This window comes from Triturus cristatus, chromosome 2_2 (genome assembly GCF_964204655.1).
Source record: "Triturus cristatus chromosome 2_2, aTriCri1.1, whole genome shotgun sequence".
NCBI classification, from domain to species: Eukaryota; Metazoa; Chordata; class Amphibia; order Caudata; family Salamandridae; genus Triturus; species Triturus cristatus.
Window position 1 is genome coordinate 1162826026 of NC_140582.1, and position 27341 is coordinate 1162853366.

General features: G+C 47.3%; 1 protein-coding gene across 1 annotated transcript in view; it reads right to left on the bottom strand.

The window, feature by feature from the left end:
• Positions 1-27341, bottom strand: part of LOC146863287 (heat shock 70 kDa protein 12B-like) — a 209444-nt gene that overhangs the window by 17873 nt on the left and 164230 nt on the right. Inside the window, exons 10-11 of the mRNA XM_085642702.1 lie at positions 7983-8087; positions 1815-2073 (exon numbers count right to left, since the gene is read on the bottom strand). Coding sequence (XP_085498828.1) covers positions 1815-2073; positions 7983-8087 — 364 coding nt within the window. The remainder of the gene's footprint in view (positions 1-1814; positions 2074-7982; positions 8088-27341) is intronic.

The window sequence follows — 27341 nt, forward strand, 5'->3', positions numbered from 1 at the left end:
AAAACCCTAATTCCTGTCAGTCTGCGTGGATCTCCCTTAATCAGCATCAACGTGTGGTAAACATTTCCCTTAGGAACTTCTCAGTCTCTCACATTGCCTGGCAGAAATTCTGGCCCCCTCCTCTTTACAAAACAGCTCAAGTTTGGTAATATTTTAGGGCATTTATTTATGCACAGCCCTCTTCAGGTCCCACCACAGCATCTAAGTGGGGTTGAGGTCTGTACTTTTGCTTGGCCTTTAAAAATTAGGTTTTTTGCCTCCAATTCAGCTTTATGTGTGTGTTTCAGATCTAAGGGCCCGATTCACAAAAAGTAATCTGAGACAAAATCCTAAACGTACTACGTTTGGTATTCACAGAAGGCATTTAGTATTAGTAAAGTTAGGATTTTGTCTTAAGTCTGCCTTAAGTCTGTCTTAAGTTTGTCTTAAGTCTGTATTAAGTTAAACTTAAGACAAAATCCTAACTTCACTACTACTAAATGCCTTCTGTGAATACCAAAAGTAGTAAGTTCAGGATTTTGTCTCAGATTAGTTCTGTGAATCGGCCCCAATGTCTTGTTACCTGCCCCACTTTGGCTAAGCTTTCGCTGTTGGACAGTTGCTGTAACATCTGCCTCTGGAATGTGCTGTTATAGGGTGGAATTCGTGGTGGACACAATGATTTTGCCATCATCTTCACTTGGACCTAAGCAATTTGAAAGGAAGAGTGCTAGAACTCCTCAGCTGGGATGTGATACTTTGTTTTTTTCAATAAAAACGTTTTTTATTGTTTTTTATCTGACAGTACAAAAGAAAGAATAAAAACATTCTAACACAATAAGGAAAAAGAAAATCAACCCTGCCCTCCTCCCACCACTGCTCACGTGTGTTGTAGATGACCATGGATCACCCCAAACAGGCACAGAAATGTATTCACACCTTTGTCCATGCCCATCCCGATTAAGTTGGAGTCTCAGATCTACAGATCTCAGGCCCAGTTGGTTCCTTAACACTCCCATGATACTGACACCAACTCACCCATATTTTATGGTGTTTCTGTGGACAGCCTTTAGGGGTTTTAGTAGGTTTTTCCATACTCATACACTGGTCAAGACCTCTTTTCCAATTTTTTCACTGAGAGGGTCCTAATCTTGCCATCTGCATACATAACCCCTTTTTGTAACTAACAAACCTAACCACAGTAATGCCAACTTGTATCTATTATTGTCCAAACCTACCTTTCCTGCACCCCAGGATTGAGCCTTGTGACGTGATTTTTGTAATGGGAGAGTACCGTTACTTAATGGTTGCAAACAGGCCTTCTGGGATACACTGTTTTGTGTTTAATTTGTAAAATTATAAGCACCAGAGCCCGAGGTATTCACAGGTCACCTCTCACTGTAGGGATAGCTTCCCCCCCCCCTCCTGTGGTTTTATTATTTTCTTAAGTATACTGAACACATTTTCTTATTTATGAGCTCTGTTCCAAATTAGATAGTGTCACCATGTGGTGGACTGTCATAAATAAGTGCTGGTGTTTAGCAACAAGTCCTGGAGCTAAGCACCGGCAAACACTGGCACAAATTAAGCACTGCCGTTAGTGTACATTAATTTGATGAAAGTCGATGTCTTGGCCAGTTGCTTCCTGTACATCAGAGTAGCGGGGCTGAGGAGGAGCAAAGGACTTCAGCATAGTTATGAGTGTGCTGTAGCCCAGTCAGTTCTACCATTCTCAACAATCACACCTAGTTTTTCAGAACTGAGGCACTTTACAATCATACCAGCGTACATTCAGTCATGCACTCATCTTGATCTAGGGCTACCATGAACATTACCTGCTCTTCTTCAGGGCAGTTTCCACGTTCTGGCCTTTGTGTCTCCGATAAAAGTCAATGAACGAGAAAGGCAGTGACACGTTGAGGTGGGTGGAGCGATGCGGGGCAGCTGTCCTCTTGCGGGCTTCGAAGGCGATCATGAGGTCCACCCAGGCTGCCGGACGCTTAGCTTTGAAGGTTGCGATGAAGTCCTCCCCAAAGATTTGACACAACATTTTTTCAAAGGCCAGATCCACTCCAACAGCACCGTGGGGGCCTCCTGAGGTGGACACACAAAACAAAGCCTTATCTCAAAAAACGGATTCTACACATGATAAAGTCTGTTTCATTTGTTTTTCATCTAAAGCGCTAGCATATGCCCAGAGGCATCTTGGCGCTACCGGAAATGATTGCATTTGATCCAGAACATTGAGGGCCTCATTTATGGGGTTTTGGCAGAGGACAGCGCAGCAAGGCACCTTGCTGCGTTGCCCCATGTCAAAGTGAAAGGGCAGGAATGCACTGTATTTGTCCAATATGGTGCATTCTGTACTTTCCCCAACGCTGGCGCTATTTCGACAGCCTAGCGCCAACGCAGGCACACTTGCACCATGGTGAAGGGTGCCTGTGTTGTTGCCAGGATTGCTTTTGTGCAGGAAGGGGCACTTTCCTGCACTAAAACAATCCTGAGAGGCGTTTTCCTCTTTCCATGTGTGCTGCTGCAGAATGCACCACACATGGAAATAGGGAAAAACGAGGCGAAATAAAGGTATTTCTCCTTGTCACACCTCACCTCGGGAGGCATAAGGTTTTGGCGCATCACTAGGTGTACATGGTCTTTTAAATCTGGGGAAGCATCAAAATCCATGGGTGTTGCGTGGGCACACCCACCCCAATGCTCGTGGAATGCATACCGAGCGTAGAGTAAGGCAACGCAGCGATTTAATCTGCCTTGTCTTACTCCATGTCTATGAGGCCATTCAATGCCCCAAAAAGTTGCTTTGCATTGTCTCATAGATATGATTTCAAGTTTGCCCCACCAGAGCATCACAAAAGTGACGCTACGGCGGCGCAAGAGGGCCATAAATACGTCCCTAAGTGCTTAAGTGCTTATGGGCCTCATTTATGGGGTTTTGGTGCAGGGGAATGCAGCAAGTCACCTTGCCGCTCTGCCCTAAGTCAAAGTGAAAGGGCAGGGATGCATTGTATTAATTCAATACGGTGCATTCCTGACTTTTCCCCCTGTGCTGGCGCTGTTTCCGCAGCCTAGTGCAAACACAGGCACCCTTGCACCATTGTGACCATTGTCCAAGGGTGCCTGGGTTGTCGGCAGGGTTGTTTTTTTGCAGGAAGGGGCACCTTCTTGTACAACAACAACCCATAGAGATGTTTTTCTCCTTCTATGCGCACACATAGAAAGAAGAAAAAACAGGGAGAAATAAATGTATTTCTCCTTGTTATGCCAGCCCTTGGGAGGCGTAAGATTTTGACGCATTCCCAGGTTTACAAGTCCTTGTAGATCTGGGGATGCGTCAAAACCCATGGGAGTTGCTTGGGAACCCGCACAGCAGCACCCATAGAGCACCTCCCTTGGGCAGGCTAAAGCGATGCAGCGATTTGCGCTACGTTGCGTTATTCAAGATTTATGAGGCCACTTAAATCCACGCAATGTGGCTTTGCGTGGCTTCATGAACATGACTCACAGCCTTGCGTCACACATGTACCACTTTGTGTGGTGCAAACATGATGCAAGGCTCTCGTAAATATGCCCCGACGTGTCAAAGGGTAGATCTAGATTTTTTGTCAAAGTTGTCTTTATTGTTTTCCAAATAGGCATATAATACAATGAAGCACCAGGAACAATTCCTCCGGAGTACCCAGCACCAGGAACAATTCCTCCAGAGTACCCAATAGCTATTTCAATTGCACAGTTTTCGTAAAATGAAATTGACCAATTGCTGGAGTCAAATATATTGCCCATACTAGAGGAGAGCAAACGAAAATGCCCAGAAAACCACTAACTCACCGCTCCCCCCGCCCCCCAAACTAGATCCCGGTTTTGATGGCTTCTTTAAAGTCTAGTGAGTTGTGCTTCAGACGCAGGGTCAAAGGTAGATGGCTCCCTTGTACTGTAGCAGGCACCGAAAGAGACCTCCCACCTAATTTATTTTGGGTCATGTAACAAAACCTATTCATCTGCAGGAGAAGTCATTTAAAGCCTTCTGATAATGACGTAAGTCTCTGGTTGTTCATGGATTTGTGAACAATGCACAATGCTTTAAACGCATTGTTGAAAGGGCCGCCAGTGCAGCGGAGGCAATGCAGATGGAATAGGATCTGCAAACAGGTTATTCTTGTTATGCAGTGTACTGGTGTCCATGGCAACAGCTGATGCGCAGAACTCGCATGTGATTCTGTTTGCGTCAGTGCACATTACTGCTGGGGCATCCTGACGCTACCCGGCAGCCAGTTTATTTAGGATCACATACCGTGCGCTGGCAGTCATTCAAACATTCAAGACTCCTGGCGGAGGTCTAAAATTAGCAAGGTGATCACTGTAAGTGGGAGGTTCTTACCGGGAGTGGGCAGAGAATCAACTTTGAATTGAAGTGGGAGATGAAAGTGTTAGGCAACAGGAAATTCAACTATTTTAAGTGCTGAGGTGTTTTATACTAATGGTACAAGAGCTCACAAAGTAAGTCTCAGCTGCTGAGATCAGTGTGCAGTCCTCAGCTCACACGTATACTGGCAGGAAAATGTAGTTTAAAAGTGATATCTATAGGGCATTAATAACGGGGCATTAAAAGTTCTCAGGTAAAACGCTTTGGATAAAATCACAGCATTGAAGCTGGAAAGGTAGCTCAGTGGGTTATGGTTATACACGCTGCTGCTATCTGTGTGGTTCCTACAGTTAGGGTTTCGCACCATGGTAGTTTTAACTTTCAAGCCAGATAATCGAAGCACGGTTAAATCTTATAACAGCAACACTTTTTATTTGGGAACATTTATACACAGTACGAGTGAGTTTTTAAGCAGTGAGCAAAAAAAAGCTGTCCGTTGTATTAATTTAACAAATAAAAAAATTCAAGTCGTTTGATTATGAATAGATGTCCTCTTATCTAGTCTATTGTTCTCGGCCGCAGCAGCGCTGAGAAACGCAACACTTCAGTACAGCCTGTGGTATGTTTCCTAAGCACTAGGGGGCGATAGCTTATTATACAAAAATCAAGGTGTATATTTACTATTTGGCAACTGAAAACCAATCCTATATTTAACTGCAGTAAAAGGCTGATTTGTTGAAGCGACGGGGAGTCGGGGACAGGCCACACTGAGGTGGCAGCGCTGCCATCTCGTGCGCCAGGGCAACTTGGGTGTTGACTGAAGATTATATTAGAAGCTCTTTGTTGGCGCTGCTCATCACAACCTCCATGCGTTATGTCAGACTGCATTACTGTATTTCTTTATTTCTTATAGCGCTCTATTACCGAAAGGAAACAAGCGGCGCTACACATAAAAAATCCTGAATAAATAAATATATTTCGGGACTTTAGCATGTGCCTCCCGCTGATGTTTGTGGACGCGGACAAATGTCGTGGGCTTCTATCGTTCTGCCAAAACTTTAACCTACACCTCAAAATTGACAGATTATCGCGCTATATGTGACATATGTGTGTGTGTAGCTCATTTGGCGGCTAACAAAGCTTCAGAGAAAGGAAAACAATACTTTTCATGCATATTTGGAGTAAATGTGGGTGACTCTGAGGAAAAAGGCCCACGTCAAAGTACCAGTTATCAGAGGATGTAGCTGTTTTAAACAGCAGCAAGTTATTGTTGTCGCTATTACTTAATGCAATAGTACTCAAGTTATCGACCTGTGAAAGATGAAAGGACGAGCCTACCCCGGTCTGGAGTCAAAGCTATGAGTGTGTCTTTCCCAGTGATCGCATCTGAATGAATCCACTGTCTGCATTGGTAGATTGGTGTTCATCTCTCTCACACTTCAGAAAAGATTGAAGAAATAGACAGTCGCAGTGCACCCCAAGAAGCCAAATATGCATCTGCGAGCGGAAGTAAATTGAACAGTTGAAAAGTACCCTACGGTGTATCAGACTTTCAAAATCTCCTCTGGTGCGAGTTCCTCAATGAACCTTTATTTGGAGGCACCAGGCGTGTGAAGGCAGAAATGTTCAGCAAGTTCTGCACCTGCGTCCGTTTCCTGCTTGATGGAGGCAGGTTACGTCGTTTTTGTGAGGCCTGGGACAAAATCTTTGCGGAGCCCCAAATGTCACAAACAGCAGAGTAGAAGTAAAATAAAACCAGAGGGGCATATTTACAAGAAAGTGTCGCAGCGCTGCACCACAAGCCATTTGGCCCCACCACTCTGCGTCACTTTCAAAGCACAGGGATGCGTCACATTTACAACAATATGTCACATCCTTGTGCTGGGGCACAATTGGCTGCAAAGCAGGCACCCCGGTGCCATGGTGCAAGGGTATCTGAGTTTTAGGGGAGATTGTTTTTGCGCAGGAAGGGACACCATTGTGAGGGGTTTCCCCTCTTTCTATGTGGAAAGAGGAAAAAACGAGGCAAAATATAAGTATTTCTCCTCTTTGCGCCTCCTTACGCCTCCCCTGGGGAGGTGTAGGATTCTTGCGCATTCCCAGATTTACGAAATGTTGTAAATCTGGGAATGTAGCGGAATCCATGGGTGTTGCGTGGGAACACTTACAGCAACACCCATGGAACACCCCTTTCACGCAAAGTAATGCATGAAAAGGGGCCGTATTTACAAGGCTGCAAAAAGCACCCAGGGTAACTTAACGTGGCCTTGTAAATATAAAGCACCACACGGCGATGCTGGCGCGTCAAAAAAAGGGACGCGCCGGCGGCCCAATGTTCTCAGGCCAAGAGAAAATACATCAACTGCAGGATCTGGCGCCATCTTGTGATTTTAGCCACTGCATTGCTCATCATTAATGAACAAGCTTCCTTCGGAGCTGATAGACTTTGCAGGACAAGCAGGGCCCCGACGAAGCCTGGGGCCTGTGGAATAATGCTCCGTACCCTTTGTGAGTGGTGAAGCAGAGGAACACTTTCTTTGTTAGCCGCTCAGTCCCACTGAAGTCTAAAAAACGCTCTGAGGACAGGATATAGTGGACTCTGTATCAGCAATAGCAATTCTGTAATGTATTTCTGTGCATGCTCCCTTGAAACTGTGTGCAAAAAGAACAATTGATGGACAGAATGCAACACAATGTCATACATTCACCCCAGTACAGAGATCTGGACCTAAGTTCATCATTTTTTTGCTCATCATGCAATTCCAGTTTGGACCCAGCCATATGCAAATCAGTCTTGACCCTGCACCCAATGGGAACAGTCCACCCCGAACTGCCAGGCCATGTCCTCCCTGGACTGGAAACAAGCATCCTAGGACCGGTTTTGGGCTTTCAGCCCTTATCAGCCAGGATAGCTTGACTCCAGTGGCGTAGTGAGCACGGGTCCCACGTCTGGGCATACCTGTCCCACTCAGGGTGACAAATTCAAAAAGAACAGTTGATGGACAGAATGCAGAACAATGTCATACATTCACCCCAGTACAGAGATCTGGGCCTAAATCCATCGTTTTGTTGCTCACCATGCCATTCCAGTTTGGACCCAGCCATATGCAAATCAGTCTTGACCCTGCACCCAATGGGAACAATCCAGCCCAAACTGCCAGGCCAGGTCCTCACTGGACTGGAAATAAGCCTCCTAGGACCGGTTTCAGGCTCTCAGCCCTCATCAGCCAGGATAGCTTGACTCCAGTAGCATGGAGAGCACGGGACCCAGACATGGGTCCCGTGCTCACCACACCACTGGATTCAAGCTAGCCTGGCTGATGAAGGGTGATGCCCTGAAACCGGTCCTAGGAAGCTTGTTTCCGGTCCAGGGAGGACCTGGCTTGGCAGTTTGGGCTGGACTGTTCCCACAAGGAGCAGGGTCAAGACTTATTTGCATATGGCTGGGTCCAAACTGGGGTGGTGTGGTGAGCAAAAGAATGATGGATTTAACTCAGATCCTTGTGACTGGGGGTGAATGTTTGCATTGTCCAGCATTCCGTCCATAAATTGTTTCTTTTGCCCTTGAAACTGTGTGACACTTATTATATGCTCTTTAAGGGACCCCGCTGAGGGTTTGTCGCCTCACCTGAGGCCTTGTATAGCTCCTTCAGGGTCCCTCGAGGCTGCTCTATTTGATGGACGGTCAGGTCCACGGTGCCTCCTCCGCAGTCAGCAACGATGTACCGGTCACCTGTAAGGCAAGGCGCAGCAGTCAGGATTTAAGAAAATACACAGTATTTCATCTCAAGTGGACGAGGCCACGTAAAGCCACTGATGCGCCTGTCCATCTGCCATATACCCTAAGGTCAACGTACCCTATGGATTTATTTATGGCGATACATGGGCTACTGTGTAGGTCTGGCATTATAAGTAATCAACTGAAAGATTACATTCACTAGAAAAGGCTCCTCTCTATACACACAAAACACACTTAGTAAAAGCTTAAGAACCATCATCTATGGATTACTAATAGGTCAGTTAACAAAATAAGGAATAGCAGGGGTCACACCTGCTTGAATTAAAAGTTGGGTCATTAATAATGCATGACCCAACTTTCAATTCAAGCAGGTGTGACCCCTGCTATTCCTTATTTTGTTAACTGACCTATTAGTACATGGGATCATAGCTAAGTCCGATTTCATTCGCAAAAAGTTTGTGCAACGACCTTTTGTGAACAAAATCTTCAGACATTCAGCCACCAGTTTTAACAGTGGTGATGTCAGCTGCTTAAGTGCATTAATGTAAAAAGAAAAATTGTAATTTCACCAATCTGGAAGCAGTTGAATAGTCAATGTTTCGACCTTGCACCAGTAATTGGAAAAGGCCATTCATTATCTGGACTGTAAATGTACAGCGTTGGTTGCTCGCCTCCAATCATTTGAGAAACGTAAGACAGAATACCACCAATGGTTCTCAATGGGACATAATTTAAGGAGCCAGGGATTGAACAGAAAATCAGCGTTCACATGGACACATATCTCACCCTGTACTTATACAGACACACCATTCACACTACAATCATACAGACACACTACGCACCCTGCACTCACAAACCCCTCACTCATTGTACACCCTGTCTTAATACACTCTCACTCACTACTCACCCTAAATTCACTTTGTAGTCACACACCTTGTACCCTGCACTCTTACACCGCACCCTCTGTGCTCATCAACTCCTCACCCTGCACTCAGCAACCACTCACCTTGTACTCACCCACCTCTCGCCCTGCACCTAGACACCACTCACCATTCGCCCATGCACTACTAAAACACCATTAATGCTGTCCGCTGACCGAACCCCCACAACACTCTTTGGTACATCTTCTGTATTTTATGGGGAAGGGGGGACACCTAGTCAGATGGCTGTACACTGGGATCCGAACACATGCAGCAATCCCACTCACGGCCCTTAGAGCACGCTGGTCCGAGGACTCCGGTAGTGCACTGACGGATACAGCATGGGAATGTATGGTCAAACACCCCAAAAAAGTGTCGCGTAATGCAAGACTGAAGTTTATACAGACTATGATCCTACACAGAGCATACCTTACCCCTGAGAGGATTCATCGCATATTTCCAGACTCCTCACATCATTGTCCCCGCTGCAGAGGGGAAGAGGCAGACTTCCTACATATGTTATGGTCCTGTCCCTGTCTTGGGGATTACTGGGTGGGGGTTCGGGATGCCTTGAGAGCGGTCACTGGACTTCCTGTCCCGGAAGACGCACTGTATTGCCTCGTAGGCCTTCGCAGATGCTCTAAAGTACAGAAAGCACAGTTGCGGTTCGTAGACCTGGCCCTTATCGTGGCAGGGAGAGTCCTTACCATGCGATGGAAATCTCCTAGGAGCCCAGCGGTGTACACGTGGCAGGGCGACATGGTGCAGTGGGGGAAGGCGGAGGGTGCAGCTCTTCGTAGAGAAGAGGATAGGGGGCTCAGGAAACAACCCATTTCGATGGACTGGGAGGCTCTGCTGCTCAAGCTGGAGTCGCTCGATCTATTACCCCCGCAGACTATCCCCACCCCGTAGCACACAGGAGTCCTATACGGTCTCTTTGTGATAGATCTCAGGACTCAGTCACACAGCTGTGCTACACCCGAGGATAATGCTATTTTTGTGGCCTTTATTGTAATGCCACAGAGTGATAGTTGATAAAACCAAAACTTGATTGACCAGGAGTGGGGAGTGGGCGGGCTAGGGAGGGAGGGGATGGTTTCATGAAGTTCGCTTGCTGCATGGAATGTAGTTGTCTCTTATTGTCGATTTATATTGTCAGATCACTTACTTTGATGTTAACGACGCCATTGGAGATCATTGTCTTCGATCTCATCGTTTACGAAATGCCGCCCATTGCCACTATAAGTCATATCTGTAATGTTCTTCATATAAAAGTAAAAGACTGTCACTGTTGACTGACTGATACATTTCAAATTTGCTACAGTCATCAATAAAGTTTGTTAAAAAAAAAAAAAAATGCTGTCCGCTAACTCTGCACTTTCACATCTTTGATCCTGCACTACCAAACCTCACCCTGCACTCACACACCACTCACCCTGCACTCACACAGCACTTATGCTGACTGCTCACCCTGAAGTCATATATCACTTGACCAGCACACTCACACCACTCACCCTGCACTCAAACACCGCTCTACCTGCACACTCAACCAGCACTCCTGCACTGCTTACTCTGCAATCCAACATCGCTCACCCTGAGCTCTGACATCGCTCACCCTACACTCAGCTACCACTCACCATGCACTCAGACACTCTCACGCAGCACTGACACACTGGTCAACCTGCACCCACACATCTCTTACAATGCACTCACAATACCACTAACACATCATTCACACATACTGTGTACCTTACACTCACAAAACTGTCACCCTCCAATCTTACACACCAATCACCCTGCACACTCACATCAATTACTCTGCATACTCACACACTGCTCGCCCTGCACTCACAAACAACACGCTGTAATCTTACAATATATACACCTCTCATCTTCCACTCTTAGCTCACTATGCACACACTCACAACACTTACCTTCACACTCATACACTTCTCAACTTGTACACAGGCACCACTCACCATGAACACACAACACTCTGCACTCACATGCCTTTTGCTCTGCACTCTCATACCACACACCACGCTCACACACTGTTCATACACCTCTCTCACAAACCACTCACTTTGTAGTCAAACACCACTCACTCTGCATTTACAAACCTTTCATCCTGCACTTATGCACCACTCACACACCACTTACCTAACAGTCACAGACCACTGACTCTGCACACTCATGCTCTGCTTACCCTGCACACTCGTGCTCTGCTTACCTTGCAAACTCACATACTGCTCACCCTGCACTCAGCCACCACTCACCCTGCAGGCTCTCACACCGCTCATCACACTTACGCACACACACACACGTGCACACACACACTGCACTCACACACACACTGCACTCACTCTGTACTGATGCACCGCTCACCCTGTACTCACGCGCCGCTCACCTTGTACTCACACGCCGCTCACCCTGTACTCATGCGCTGCTCACCCTGTACTCACACACCGCTCACCCTGCACACACACTGCTCACTTTGCACACACACCGCTCACCCTGTACTCACGCACCCCTCACCCTTTACTCACGCACCGCTCACCCTGCACACACGCACTGTTCACTTTGCAGTCACGCACAGCTCGCTCTGCAATCAGACATTGCTCACTCTGCACTTGGACATCGCTCAATCTACACTGAAGCAACACTCGCCCTGCACTCATACAGCACTCACCTTGCAATCACGCCTCACTCACCTTCTACTTATCAACTGAGGAGAGGTGAGCTGTTGCTGTAGGGACTTTGAGCGTGTCCTGAGAAAAGCAGCACATCAAAACCCATGAGGAACCACCACTACAGGCAGAACGTTCGAACCAGGGCAAGACCAGACCTGCACTGCAGTGGCCCGCTCCCACAAGGAAACTACTGGTATACAGTCAAAAACACTATAAATGTGCAAAAAAGTACAGTTGGCAAAACAATCTAGAACCCTTCCTGGAATGGCATGACAAGGATTCTAAAAGTACAAATCTTCTACTCAGAGGGTTTGTCATAGGAGGTAACACACACTGAAACCCCTGCCTACTATGGTAAACTGTGGGATTCCCTGTGAGAGAATGCATGTCTACAAGCTTTAATACAGTGTAATGATGATCTGCCATCTAAGGCCTATTGGCTTGAACATAGGCTTCTGGCCTACTGTCTTTGTAGTAACATTTCACAATAAACAAAAAGGCGTATTACCTTGATCAGTGGTTTGTCATCATAACCGTACATAGACACACAGATAACAAATCCCCCTGCAGAGGAGAGTTACTCTGCCTGGGTTCTCTGACTCCTTACAATCCTATATGAATGAGCGTAACTCAATGTAGTGGGGAGTGAGAGACACCTGCCTGTTCTCCTCCTTCGCAAGAGGAAATGTTATGCATAAATCCTCTTGTGCTTAAGAGATACACCAGAGAGTGACCTGCCTGAAAAGTGAGGTTCATAACAATAGAACAGACTTGTAATCAAATGTAATCTAGTGGTGATGGAATAAAAACAATTCAAAAAATGGTCATGACATGGGAAAAACAAACTCATGAACAAGACAAACATGCCCAGATGAACACAAGGAAACATCACACAGTGTTCAGTAAGCAATGGTCCATGAAAGAATGTACTGTTACGCCCTATACTGCATTGAAGTCCAGAAGGATAAGTGGTTGTGAGGTTGTTCTCAGCTAAATGAGAAGTACAAACAGAGCAAGGCAGTGTGTGAAGTTTTGTACACATGGGGTCTGATTCACAAAAGAGCATCGCATTCTTGGTGGAGGTTCCGCAATGTGAATTCTCACTGTGGTGATTCTGCCATGAGTGCGGAGACTCCCCCACGACTGCGGGGCCTCTACCACGAGAGCGCAGACTCCCCCATGGCTGCGGGGCCTCTGCCACGAGTGCGGAGACTCCCCCACGACTGCGGGGCCTCTACCACGAGAGCGCAGACTCCCCCATGGCTGCGGGGCCTCTGCCACGAGTGCGGAGACTCCCCCACGACTGCGGGGCCTCTGCCACGAGAGTGGAGACTCCCCCACGACTGCGGGGCTTCTGTCACGAGAGCGGAGACTCTCCCACGAATGCGGTGCCTCTGCCACAAGTGCGGAGACTCCCCCACGACTGAGGGGCCTCTGCCACAAGAGCGGAGACTCCCCCTCGACTGCGGGGCCTCTGCCACGAGAGTGGAGACTCCCCCACGACTGTGGGGCCTCTGCCACCAGTGCGGAGACTTCCCCACGACTGCAGGGCCTCTGCCACGAGAGCGGAGACTCCTCCACGACTGCGGGGCCTCTGCCACCAGTGCGGAGACTCCCCCACGACTGCAGGGCCTCTGCCACGAGAGCGGAGACTCCCCCACGACTGCGGGGCCTCTGCCACCAGTGCGGAGACTCCCCCACGACTGCAGGGCCTCTGCCACGAGAGCGGAGACTCCCCCACGACTGCGGGGCCTCTGCCACCAGTGCGGAGACTCCCCCATGACTGCGGGGCCTCTGCCACGAGAGTTTAGACTCCCCCACGACTGCGGGGCCTCTGCCACGAGTGCAGAGACTCCCCCCACGACTGCGGGGCCTCTGCCACGAGTGCAGAGACTCCCCCATGACTGCGGGGCCTCTGCCACCAGTGCGGAGACTCCCCCACGACTGCGGGGCCTCTGCCACGAGTGCAGGGGCCCTTTGTAAATCAGGCCCACGGTGTGAGAGGTGCACACAATTAGTGAGGTTGTAGTGTTCCCTCCTGTGTCTCTCTCTCCTCTGTAACCACTCAGCATCATCCCCTGCAGCTTCTGTCTTTGGGGGACTCCTACTCATTGCAGTGGTATTTGGGAGCACTGTGATAGCTGGAGGATACTAGTAGGATACATTTACACACAAGGAAACATGAAGGGAATTTAATCTGCTTATTAATTGAAGTGGCTGACGCCCAATCTCCCAGGATATGAGGACACTAGTGGTGGTGGCATTGGGATTCCAGTCCAGTGTGAATGGTCATCTGCATTTGGGACAGCGTACGCCAGCCACACGCGGTGGAGGGTGCGCCTCCATGGATATCTGTCCTATTGGAGAAAACTGCACGTTGCTACCTTGCGACCTCTTCCACGACACTTATGTATAGGTAGGGATTAGCTCCTTTTTATTCGGATGAGGTTTTCCCAGCTAGGCACTTTCCGCGTTACTCACTGTTGCCTGGGAATGAGGCCTTATCCTGGAATTTGTCTGACGGCAATCCGCACCCACACCCTGACCAGAGAGAACTGGCCTGACCGTGGACCCCCTGCTGTGGTAGGCCACGAAGACCAAAGGACTGGATTTGTTTGAGAGCTTACATTTTGCAAAAACCTTTACTTTTGTGAGTTCATGTTTCCTCCCTTTGCCCCAAAAGGGGAATACATTCTGCAATTTACACCCGAGTTGTAGAACATTTGGACGTCCTGGGGACTTTGCACCAGCTGAGAAAAAAATCAGGTCCAAGACTGGATCTGTGCTGGGCTGCAGTTCTTGTGGTCTGGAGACAAGCCTGGTCTCTTGGAAGGAACTCTGTTTCTGTGTCCCAGCTGACTCGACAGGAAAGATTCTGTGTCCATAACATCTAAAGGAACGGAGACTGCCGAAGAGAGACAAGACACCTGCAGCCAAGATGACCTAAAGGAGAAGACAACGCATTGGCTGCAGCTGGAGCAGTGAACGTCATGGCGGCCATAGAATACGAGTGTAAACAACAGCACCCACAAAGGAAACTGTGTGTGTCCTTGTGAGAGATATAGACCCGGTGTAGGTCATCCGGTCGCTGTTAAACTTCAGCGAGGCTTATCCCAACCCTTGGGGGGCAACCCACTGGTGGGTCGCGAGCCCATGTTTGGTGAGTCAGGAAGGTCCGAGCAATAAACAAAGATGCCTTCTTTTTATCTTCTCACATTTACAAATGCTTAAATACAGAGGTCAAATGCCAGGCTGTGTCTTCTGACAAATCGCTGCTTATTCTTTTGACATGGCGTTTGATGTTTACTTTTCTTTCTCTGACTGCAAAGTGCGAGGAGTTTTTAAAGTGAATTAGGTGACAATCTTGCTGGAGTACCGGGAGTGTGAAAGGAAAGGTTGTAGGATCTATAGTTTTTGGCAACTCACTACAAAATGTAAATACTTGTAATGAACTGTATGCACTCAGCAGTTAGGAAAACAAAAATGAAGCACAATTTATTTGTAATTCAAAAATTGTAATTCTGAAGTGTGCTGGAAACAGATTTTTTTTGTTAGGATCAAAACAAATCAAGACACTTTACTTGGCAGTCAACAAATGATAAACATTCACAGAAACCCAATTTCCACACATTATCATGTGTGTGCTGTATGGTTTAATTAGTAAAACTGTATGTCTGCAACTCTAGTTGCCATATTAATGGAAAATGTGTACTGTCAGTAAATGCGCTACCACATGATGCTTTAGTTACATTCAAAAGCCATCCCTCCTCATGTCCATTAAATGAGAAAATGTGTTGTTCTTCAAATTGGGTTGTGGTTGTAAAATGTTTGGGAAGCACTGCTGAAGCTACATCTCATCCGGAATGCCTAAAATGGCGGCCACCCAACTGGGGATGCTGGTGAGGAGTGATTTAACAATGAGCTACAAAATGGTGGAATGGCATCATCTTGACACAATGCAAAGCTCACGAATAAATAAATATGTTTGTCTGGTCTTCGTCGCTTGGTGTGGCACTGTGACTGGCATATTCACTGTGAGCATCTAGAATACCATAGATAAGCGAAAAAGCAACGGAATGAAATTCCACTCAGATGAATTCCTACTAGTTGTGCAAACACAGCAATCTTCGTACTCTGCATGTTTTGCATAGTTTCATCCGGTTATTTGTAACTTTCCCCCCAAATTCGGATGTAGGAGAAAAACATTTTAGGAAAAAAAATTTCAAGCCAAAATTATTTTGCAGAGTAATTACCAAGTCTTTTTTTTGTCTGCAGAAGATTTCTAATGCAAACCTACATTTGGTGATTTTTCTCCCACGTTTCTTCCATTTTTTAAACTTTACTAACTTTCTGAACTTCAAAAAGGTTGCAAAATTAAAAAAAAGTTTCATGAATGTATGGAGGAAAAAACCTTAGCACAACATTCATCTGCCCTGACATTGTCATCCATCACATTTTTGATGTTTCTGTGGGTGCACAACCTGTCAAGGATTTTTGGCATCTCTTGTAAAAGTTTATTTGAACTCCAAGGTGCGTGGTGTTGAGATTACACGCTTCTAAGGGCCCATCTGGGCCCTTGTGATTGCCTTAGGCAAGCCTTGCCTAAGCCTAGAACTTGCTCTGGCCAGACATGGCTTCTGCACAAAGCTCACTGGATGAAAGGTTTAAAGCTTGTAAAATCTTGTCCCCATTCCACCGCTAGCCAGGAATATATGATCAGCTGCTTAACACTGGACTGCCGAGCAGAGGTTCAATGCCGTGGAAGGCTCTAGAACCAGACTGTCTGCACCTCAGCAAACTGCCTGGACTGAGTTATTGAGACTGACTGTTGACTGAACCAACGAATTGGTAGTGAGAGAGAAACATGCCCCTCAAACGATTGACTCCTGCTACGCCAGAGTTCTGGCCTCTATATATGGCGCTTTGAAGTAACTAGAAGACAACGCAGCACTATATAGAAGTGTCTAATAAATAAATATATTACTTGGATGCATAAAGGCTGTAAAGTCAAGCTGCCCATTTGGTGGTGGACTGAACAACTGAGGATTTTTCCATCTCTTGATAAAATGACATATTTTGAGGACAGATGCCTCAAAGAATGCCCGGCTGGCAGACAGGACCAGCAGGTACTGTCTGCGGCTGCAAACACTTAGCGCCGCCGCCCATCAAAAGCAGATGTTGTCATCTGGAGGTCAGTGTTTATTGGAATTGGCACAGCAGGGCAATCATCCGCTGCTGATTGGAGAATGCTTTTGGGGTCAGAGGTCAGCTTTGCTGGCTCGCAGCTGGATTTCCAATACAGAAAGTAAACACACTGCAGAGTGACAGGCCAATGAAAACCAAGGGATCGCCGACACGAGGCCGCCCAGCTGACCCGAGGTACTTCCGGTTCACGGTGCATGAGCAGGTCTTGGAGAAAACGTTTTCTCCTGACAGCGAAAGGGCGAAACTACACCTGCTGCCTGGTTATGTCCCTGTTTCACATTTCATCTGTTTTCTTGTGTTGCTTGACATTTTCAAGCCTGTTCCAGCTGCACCCAGAGCAGTGTTTTTTTTTATTGGCTGTGGATTTCTGTCAGAATAAAACAAAGGTTTCAGTCCAGTTATTTGTGTGAATACCGACAGGGCTTGGCTACTGATAACTTATTTGAATAGTTTAAAAAAAAATATATTACTTGGTTTGGCTTTCCGCTGGCGACATGAGGTAATGTCTACAATAGCACAACGTCACGGAGAAAATGAGGCCGATGCGCGGTCTAAAAGTGAAGCAGTGACCGCAGACCTAGGTGCTGTTATCTTGCACAACCCCTTCCTGTGATTTTTAATGTATTTCTTTGAGAAGGTGTTAATCTGTTTTTGTTAATTAACATAATGGCCGGGTTTCATCGGCCCAGTGGCGGCTCCTCCGCTGAGGCAGAGGAGCGTCGCCCCACTACTCTTCAGCAGTTAAGAAAGGAAAAAATAAAATGATAACAACGTAATGTTATTATCATTTTATTTTGTTCTGCGGCGGCAGCTCTGCGTGAGGGGCGGGCGGGGCTGCAGAGCAGGGGCGGAGTGGTTTGCCAACTCCTAAGTGTGCAATGACTGGTCGACCCTCTCGGGCCGCACAAAACAGTCATGCGCACTTTCCTGTTCTCCATGCAGACTGCATTACAGCCTGCGCAGAGAACATGTCTACCCCTCGAGCCCCTGGCTCAGATTTATCACAACACTGCATTGCAGCATTGTGATTGGCTTAGGGGAGGGAGCCTGGCTGCCTGCTTCCTGTTCCTGGAGTCAGACTCAGGAGAGCAGGAGCAGCGGCGAGGGACCTGCCGGCAAGGTAAGTGTTTTTATTTATTTTTTTACATTGCAGCCTGCGCCCCGTCCCTTCCCCCGCTGCGCGCCTGCACTGCCTCCCGCAAGCCAGGCCGTCGCCGCTGCACCGGCCCATGCGTGACTGGGTGGGCCAGTCCTGATTTTTTCTCAGAATGCTGAGACTTGTAGTCGTATTAACCCAGTATAAAACTAGGACTACAAGTCCTAGAAATCTATGGAAAAAAACGGGACTAGGCTAACTAGTCAAGCATGGATCTGGAAAACGTGGTAGCTATGCGTTAAGCAGCAGTTGGAGTGCATAAAAAAGTACGGGATCAGCAACCCAGTACCTTGGTACAGATTCAATGACTGCAGGGAGTGTTTAAAAACACAAAATATTCTGCAACTATCGTGTTCGCATTTCAACCTCTGGTAAATGCATATAAAATATAACACACACCTTAAATGAAAAATAAAGGCAAGTTAAATGAATTGGTGAAAAGTGCACTCTTTTACGTTACGAAAGCTCAGTTGGTTAATGCAATCACTGGACATGTCTATGCTTGTAACCAGACAGTGACAGGATTCTGGTTAGCTCATTTTAGAATAGTGACGTGCATTTATAGTGCCACGATGTCCCAGGCTGTGACTGAAAGCACTGTAACTAAGCAAGTCAGTATTTTAAAATTGTGTTGTACACAGTAGACCATTGGCAGCCACAAAATGCACAAAAAGTGAGGGCCAGATTGAGACCTTTGTGGATGGGTTACTCGGTCACCATGGTGAGGGATATCCCGCCAAGATCTAAATCAGGCGCTTATTGTTTAAGTTTAAAAAAGTGCTTTTAAAATGTACAATTTTTCGAATATGCAATTTAACTGTACCCAGTGCAAGTCTTTTGTCTAAGTTTCCATTAGAAGGAGGCATTGATAGAGCTGCGCTGGTAACCAGTACAGTACATTTCCCCCTAAACCTGCGGTTCCTTCTCTCGGCCTGGATCTGCCTAGTGCTAAGACACCCTCGGATAATGCGCGCTTTATTAAACTATTTTATTCATTTATTCACCTCTTAAAAATAAAAGATCTTTACTAATGAGAAGTCTCAAACGACTCCCTCAATCAAAGCCATATACTGGCTCCCTAGCAGCCTTTAGATCTGCTAATTGACCTATTGCACACAGTTAGGTTTTGTTCAGGTAGCAGGCACCCTGGAGAGCAGGCTTGTTTCATCTTTCTCTGTCTGCCTCTCCATTGGCTTCACAGGCCTTCTGAAGCCAGAGGTACCTCAACAGAAATACAATAAAGTAGCGGAACTGTTTTTGAAAAAGTTAAAAGATTGGGGACTTCGATCTCATCAGATCCCGCCCACTTCAAATGCGGCCTTTAAGGCCCTGATAAAATTGAACACTGTTTTATCAGTTCAATGCAATGATCTGTAGGTCATACAATCAGATGCTGGCAAGACCAAAACGGCCTTCCATCCTTCTGAGGTTGGTGAAATGAGTATCATTTTGCATGGCAACGGTAGCACCTGCTGTATACAGCACTTAGAAACAGCAGGTGTGATATAAAACGCTATACATGTTTTTATTATCCAGGCTTGCATGCTTCGTTCTGATTGGCTGGTGGCCTTCCAGGAACTCAATACAAGTGCATACAGTTCTAATGAACCTGATGCTAGGCTGATACTGGTAATACGTGGAGGTACCGCCGATGCTAGAGTGAGATTCCAGCCACGCAACAGAAGTAAATGTAGTTCTAATGAAGCTGATGCTAGGCTCATACTGGTAATACGTGGAGGTACCGCTGATGCTAGAGTGAGATTCCATCACGCAACAGAAGTGAATGTAGTTTTAATGAAACTGATGCTAGGCTCATACTGGAAATACGTGGAGGTACCGCTGATGATAGAGTGAGATTCCATCACGCAACAAAAGTGAATGTAGTTTTAATGAACCTGATGCTAGGCTGATACTGGTAATACGTGGAGGTACCGCTGATGCTAGAGTGAGATTCCGTCACGCAACAGAAGTGAATGTAGTTCTAATGAACCTGATGCTAGGCTGATACTGGTAATTCGTGGAGGTACCGCTGATGCTAGAGTGAGATTCCATCACGCAACAGAAGTGAATGTAGTTTTAATGAAACTGATGCTAGGCTCATACTGGAAATACGTGGAGGTACCGCTGATGATAGAGTGAGATTCCATCACGCAACAAAAGTGAATGTAGTTTTAATGAACCTGATGCTAGGCTGATACTGGTAATACGTGGAGGTACCGCTGATGCTAGAGTGAGATTCCGTCACGCAACAGAAGTGAATGTAGTTCTAATGAACCTGATGCTAGGCTGATACTGGTAATACGTGGAGGTACCGCCGATGCTAGAGTGAGATTCCATCACGCAACAGAAGTGAATGTAGTTCTAATGAACCTGATGCTAGGCTCATACTGGTAATACGTGGAGGTACCGCTGATGATAGAGTGAGATTCCATCATGCAACAGAAGTGAATGTAGTTTTAATGAAACTGATGCTAGGCTCATACTGGAAATACGTGGAGGTACCGCTGATGATAGAGTGAGATTCCATCACGCAACAAAAGTGAATGTAGTTTTAATGAACCTGATGCTAGGCTGATACTGGTAATACGTGGAGGTACCGCTGATGCTAGAGTGAGATTCCGTCACGCAACAGAAGTGAATGTAGTTCTAATGAACCTGATGCTAGGCTGATACTGGTAATTCGTGGAGGTACCGCTGATGCTAGAGTGAGATTCCATCACGCAACAGAAGTAAATGTAGTTTTAATTAACCTTTTGCTAGGCCCATACTGGTAATACGCGGAGGTACCACTGATGCTAGAGTGAGATTCCGTCACGCAGAAGAAGTGAATGTAGTTTTAATGAACCTGTTAGGCTGATACTGGTAATACGCGGAGGTACCGCGGATGCTAGAGTGATATTTAAGGACGCAACAGAAATATATGTGGAAAGGGAAGTGTGACTTAAACGAAAGACTACAGAAGCAGTACAAATAAAATGTTTACAATATAAGCACATTCAAGAGCACTCAGTTCTAAAAAGTAGAGCTATTGGTTTTGCCAGTGCTTTTTGGTTGTAGCATGTATCTGCAAGTGTCAGGATTAATGCACACACAGGCCTAGAAATTTTGAAATGAATTTTCCATTAACGGAAATCCATTCCAAAATGGCCAAGGATGCGCATGCATACACCATGACACATACACGCAATGTGACACATACGTGTGTTTGCTTCATGAAACAGGCAACAATTTCTAATTTACTGTTCTAACATAGTGTATGTCCATATTAGTACAGTAAATTAAAATGCCAAAAAAATTATAAAACAAGGGTATGTGAACCTCAAAAAAGGATGCAGGTCGCCTGGAGCACTTTGTAGGTGCTGGACCTTCATAAAAATATATATATATTTTTACATCAAGAGCGTGGTGGGGAGTAGGGGAAGGAATGACAAGAGAGCGCACAGAGAAAGAACTAGCAAAAAGCAGAGGGTGAGAGCAAGATAAAGCAAGATAACAGATGCACTCCAAAGATGTGCATAATATACAATTAAAAGAGTCCCCTCAAGTATGCTGTGGAAGGATACAACTCATCCAATCAGAACACTTTGACTTCCAATTACTCCTGAGTGGGGAAAACAGAAGAATCCAATCAAGTGCAAGGGGCTCAACCAAAGCCCACTCTAAATATGTGTTATGTATTGGAAACAATGGCTTAGCTGCCTGTAGTCAAGAGCTATAAAAAACTGTAAAAAAATCAATATCAGTCTTCCTGTTTCTTTGTGTATAAGCATGCGCCTCATTATCTGGAATATTGTGATGGATGGAATGCTTGAATTAATCTCAGGCACTGGTAGTTAGAGCAAAGGGTAAAAACCCACACTGTGGTCTACATTTAACGAGTACAAGATATATGTGTTTCTATAGCAGTGTGTAGGGGTTTCCATAGATGTGTTAAAGGATGTCTGTATGTATTTGTGTCTTGGGCCCCTTAGCTACATCTCACCAATCTTTCCTCTTCCCAGTTTCTGTCCACCAGGACTCCGCCTCCCATCCCAAGACCACCTGCGGACACTTATATCAGTGCCTATGAGATTGTACCCACCCAAGCTTTGTTTCAGGATAGTGGCCCGTACAGAGAACCACGGATCAAGGCTACATCACAGAATGACTTGTTGACGTTGTCTTCACAGCTAGAACAGCTCTTTGAAATGTGGTGGTATATTGTTTCTGTTAGTACCAAATTGACTTCCTTAAATACAGACATTTCGGTTTTAACCCAGATCTCGCCCACTGACCTCACTGCTATTGATGCCTATTGGGATATTGATTCAGTGTGTCTGGGTTTATGTATGGAATCTGTACTGTGCAGACATAGTCAAAACGCAGTGCCGTGCTGTAAAGAGACAAAGGCAAAGATACGGTCAACGAGAGATTGGCGAGGCAGCCGGGTTCTGGGAGCAGAAGTGGATTGTTACTGCATCGTGATGTAATGTTCTTTAAGAAGGTGGGTCTTCAGCTCTTTCATGAAGTTGCAGTAGGGCGAGCGTGATCCTGATGGATATGTGGATGCCGTGTCACATCCTGGGTACATCGATAAAGAAGGCCTTTTGCATTGTTTTTAAAGCCTTGTGCTTGTTTGTCTCCAGTCTGATGGCGCTTTGGCGGCATGTCAGAAACGATGAGCTTATCAGCTAGACGAGCAGGTGTGCTGGTTGCTGTGGCTTTGTAGATGATGGACTTGGTTTTAAGATAATGAGGATCGGCCAGTGTAGGCAGTGGACTTCCATCAGGGTGAGGGTGACGGGGTGATATTTTTTTAGGGCTGGGATGAGGGGGATGGGGCATGTAGAACACCCTAAAAGGGGGCCAGTGTGATGTCTGGGAGGCCAAGGAAGAGAAGATGGCACAATCAAGATGCACAAATATTAGGATTTGAAAGGCAGTTCTGTCTTTTGAGGAAACAGTGCATTTTCTTTAACAGAGAGTGCTGGGACTGAGCCCTCTTAGTTTTCTTAGCAATATGTTCCTTGAGAGTGAGGCTGGCGTCCCGGGTGAACCTGTGTGACCCAGCTTTGGGTGATAGTTGGGGTGTGAATCAGTCCTGGTCCATGCCAGGTCTGGATTAGTAGCGGCTTGTTGGTCTTGGTGCATAGTATGATCCCGGCCCCCAGTGGGCAGGAGTGTACTGGAAAGTGCAACAGGAATAACTGCCCGCCTTCAGGATTATAGCAAAAAGAACAATTGATGGACAGAATGCAGAACAATGTCATACATTCAACCCATTTAGATCTGGGCCTAAATCCATCGTTTTGTTGCTCCCCATGCCATTCCAGTTTGAACCCAGCCATATGCAAATCAGTCTTGACCCTGCGCCCAATGGGAATAGTCCAGCCCGAACTGCCAGGCCAGGTCCTCCCTGGACTGGAAACAAGCATCCTAGGACCGGTTTCAGGGGTTCACCTCTCATCATTCAGGATAGCTTGACTCCAGTGGCATGGAGAGCATGGAACCACGTCTGGGCATACCCGTCCCACTCGGGGTGACAAATGCAAAAGGAACAATTGATGAACAGAATGCAGAAAAATGTCATACATTCAACCCAGTACAGATATCTGGGCCTAAATCCATCTTTTTTTGCTCCCCATGCCATTCCAGTTTGAACCCAGCCATATGCAAATCAGTCTTGACCCTGCACCCAATGGGAAGAATCCAGCCCGAACTACCAGGACAAGTCCTCCCTGGACTGGAAACAAGCATCCTAGGACTGGTTTCTCCAATGGGAACAATCCAGCCCGAACTGCCAGGACAGGTCCTCCCTGGACTGGAAACAAGCATCCTAGGACTGGTTTCTGGGTTTCACCCCTCATCAGCCAGGATTATGGCTGCATGTAGAGATACCAAAAAGCAGATGCATGTCTATCTGATGGATTTAAAAGACAGCAGGATTAGAAATGTGTGTGGGGGGAAGGCAGATTAATTGACTGGTGATCAGAATAGACACGTTTTTAGAACTAGGGCCGTCTTACGAATACGGCTACATTTCCTTCTTTGTGCCATGGCGCGCCATCCAAAAGGCGCCCAGTGCAAACAAGGAATGAATGTGCTGCCTCCAGGGCAGCTGTGAACTCAAACTGCCCTCGGGACAGTGCATTCAAGTGAAATATTGATCAACTGTTTAAAAGCTGCTCCTTGTTTCACTGTGCAGGCGGCAACCTTGCTGCACTTTTAAGGGGGATTAGAGATCCCCTTGCAGCCGGGTGCAGTGAGTGACTACACCCGCCTGCAGGGGGACATCTGAGGGGTCCACTGGATCCCTTTTCACCTCTCCAGAGAGCTGCCTTAAGGAGGCACACTGAAAGTGCGCTACCTTTTTGTGGCACACTTTCAGTCGCCTCTTAAAGGCATGTTTGCCTACGCACCCACGCTGGTTATATGGCGCGGGCGCAGAGGCAAAGTAATTCCCTCGTTTGTATGGGGCCACGCGCCCATGCAAATGAGGAAACGCCCTTTCATGATAATATTGGTGGCACATGTGCGCCAGAGCTATCTGCATTACAGAAGGGGACGCAGAAGTGTCTGCCGCCCCTTCTGTGAATCCATTGTGCCCTGGGGGTTGCTCAAAGCGGGCTCCCACGCCCATTGTGTCCCAGGGGCACAATGCATAATACGGGCCCTGATAGGCATCAGGCTGGAGCCATGTGTATAAAATGATGTGTGTGTATGGTATTTCTCTAGCGCAGACCTAGCTACAAGGCAACGGCGCACTCTACATGGTCAAACACAAGTATAAAGTCAGCGAGTAACAGGAAAGGGAGCTGGGTTGGTTAAAGCCTTGTGATGTAGAGTTCTTTAAAGAGGTGCGCCTTCCACTCTTTCCTAAATTGGAGCAGCGTTGAGGCCATCCTGACAGATATGGGGATGTTGTTACAGATCCTGGGTGCATAAACGGAAAAGGCCTGGTGTCTTTCTTAGTCTACTTTTTGATGGTACCCTGGCTGCCGCTGTGCTGAGAACCAGCAGGAGACGGTGAGTGTGCCTGCAAGACAAGCAGGGAGGCTGGTTGTGATGACTTTGTAAATGATGCCGCTGGTTTTGAAGATGTGCAGGCCGGCAAGGAGCGTCGATGCCATTCCATCAGGATAGGGGCGATGTGGTCATATTTCTTCAGGCCTTGGATGAGATGTGCTGCGGGGGTGGGGGGGCGATGGCATTCTATAGGGATAGGGGCGATGTGATCTTATTTCTTCAGGCCTTGGATGAGATGTGCTGCGGGGGCGATGGCATTCCATCAGGATAGGGGCGATGTGGTCATATTTCTTCAGGCCTTGGATGAGATGTGCTGCGGGGGGCGATGGCATTCCATCAGGATAGGGGCGATGTGGTCATATTTCTTCAGGCCTTGGATGAGATGTGCTGCGGGGGCGATGGCATTCCATCAGGATAGGGGCGATGTGGTCATATTTCTTCAGGCCTTGGATGAGATGTGCTGCGGGGGTGGGGGGGCGATGGCATTCCATCAGTAGAGGGATGAGGTGATCATATTTCTTCAGGCCTTCAGGGATGAGATGTGCTGCGGGGGTGGGGGGCGATGGCATTCCATCAGGATAGGGGCGATGTGGTCATATTTCTTCAGGCCTTGGATGAGATGTGCTGCGGGGACGATGGCATTCTATAGGGATAGGGGCGATGTGGTCATATTTCTTCAGGCCTTGGATGAGATGTGCTGCGGGGGCGATGGCATTCCATCAGGATAGGGGCGATGTGGTCATATTTCTTCAGGCCTTGGATGAGATGTGCTGCGGGGGGCGATGGCATTCTATAGGGATAGGGGCGATGTGGTCATATTTCTTCAGGCCTTGGATGAGATGTGCTGCGGGGGCGATGGCATTCTATAGGGATAGGGGCGATGTGATCATATTTCTTCAGGCCTTGGATGAGATGTGCTGCGGGGGCGATGGCATTCCATCAGGATAGGGGCGATGTGGTCATATTTCTTCAGGCCTTGGATGAGATGTGCTGCGGGGGCGATGGCATTCTATCAGGATAGGGGCGATGTGATCATATTTCTTCAGGCCTTGGATGAGATGTGCTGCGGGGGTGGGGGGGCGATGGCATTCCATCAGTAGAGGGATGAGGTGATCATATTTCTTCAGGCCTTCAGGGATGAGATGTGCTGCGGGGACGATGGCATTCTATAGGGATAGGGGCGATGTGGTCATATTTCTTCAGGCCTTGGATGAGATGTGCTGCGGGGGCGATGGCATTCTATAGGGATAGGGGCGATGTGATCATATTTCTTCAGGCCTTGGATGAGATGTGCTGCGGGGGCGATGGCATTCTATCAGGATAGGGGCGATGTGGTCATATTTCTTCAGGCCTTGGATGAGATGTGCTGCGGGGGTGGGGGGGCGATGGCATTCCATCAGTAGAGGGATGAGGTGATCATATTTCTTCAGGCCTTCAGGGATGAGATGTGCTGCGGGGGTGGGGGGCGATGGCATTCCATCAGGATAGGGGCGATGTGGTCATATTTCTTCAGGCCTTGGATGAGATGTGCTGCGGGGGGCGATGGCATTCCATCAGGATAGGGGCGATGTGGTCATATTTCTTCAGGCCTTGGATGAGATGTGCTGCGGGGGCGATGGCATTCTATAGGGATAGGGGCGATGTGGTCATATTTCTTCAGGCCTTGGATGAGATGTGCTGCGGGGGCGATGGCATTCTATAGGGATAGGGGCGATGTGGTCATATTTCTTCAGGCCTTGGATGAGATGTGCTGCGGGGGGCGATGGCATTCTATAGGGATAGGGGCGATGTGGTCATATTTCTTCCGGCCTTGGATGAGATGTGCTGCGGGGGGCGATGGCATTCCATCAGGATAGGGGCGATGTGGTCATATTTCTTCAGGCCTTGGATGAGATGTGCTGCGGGGGGCGATGGCATTCCATCGGGATAGGGGCGATGTGATCATATTTCTTCAGGCCTTGGATGAGATGTGCTGCGGGGGCGATGGCATTCTATAGGGATAGGGGCGATGTGGTCATATTTCTTCCGGCCTTGGATGAGATGTGCTGCAGGGGGACGATGTCATTCCATCAGGAAAGGGGCGATGTGGTCATATTTCTTCAAGCCTTGGATGAGATGTGCTGCGGGGGGCGATGGCATTCTATAGGGATAGGGGCGATGTGGTCATATTTCTTCAGGCCTTGGATGAGATGTGCTGCGGGGGGCGATGGCATTCCATCAGGATAGGGGCGATGTGGTCATATTTCTTCAGGCCTTGGATGAGATGTGCTGC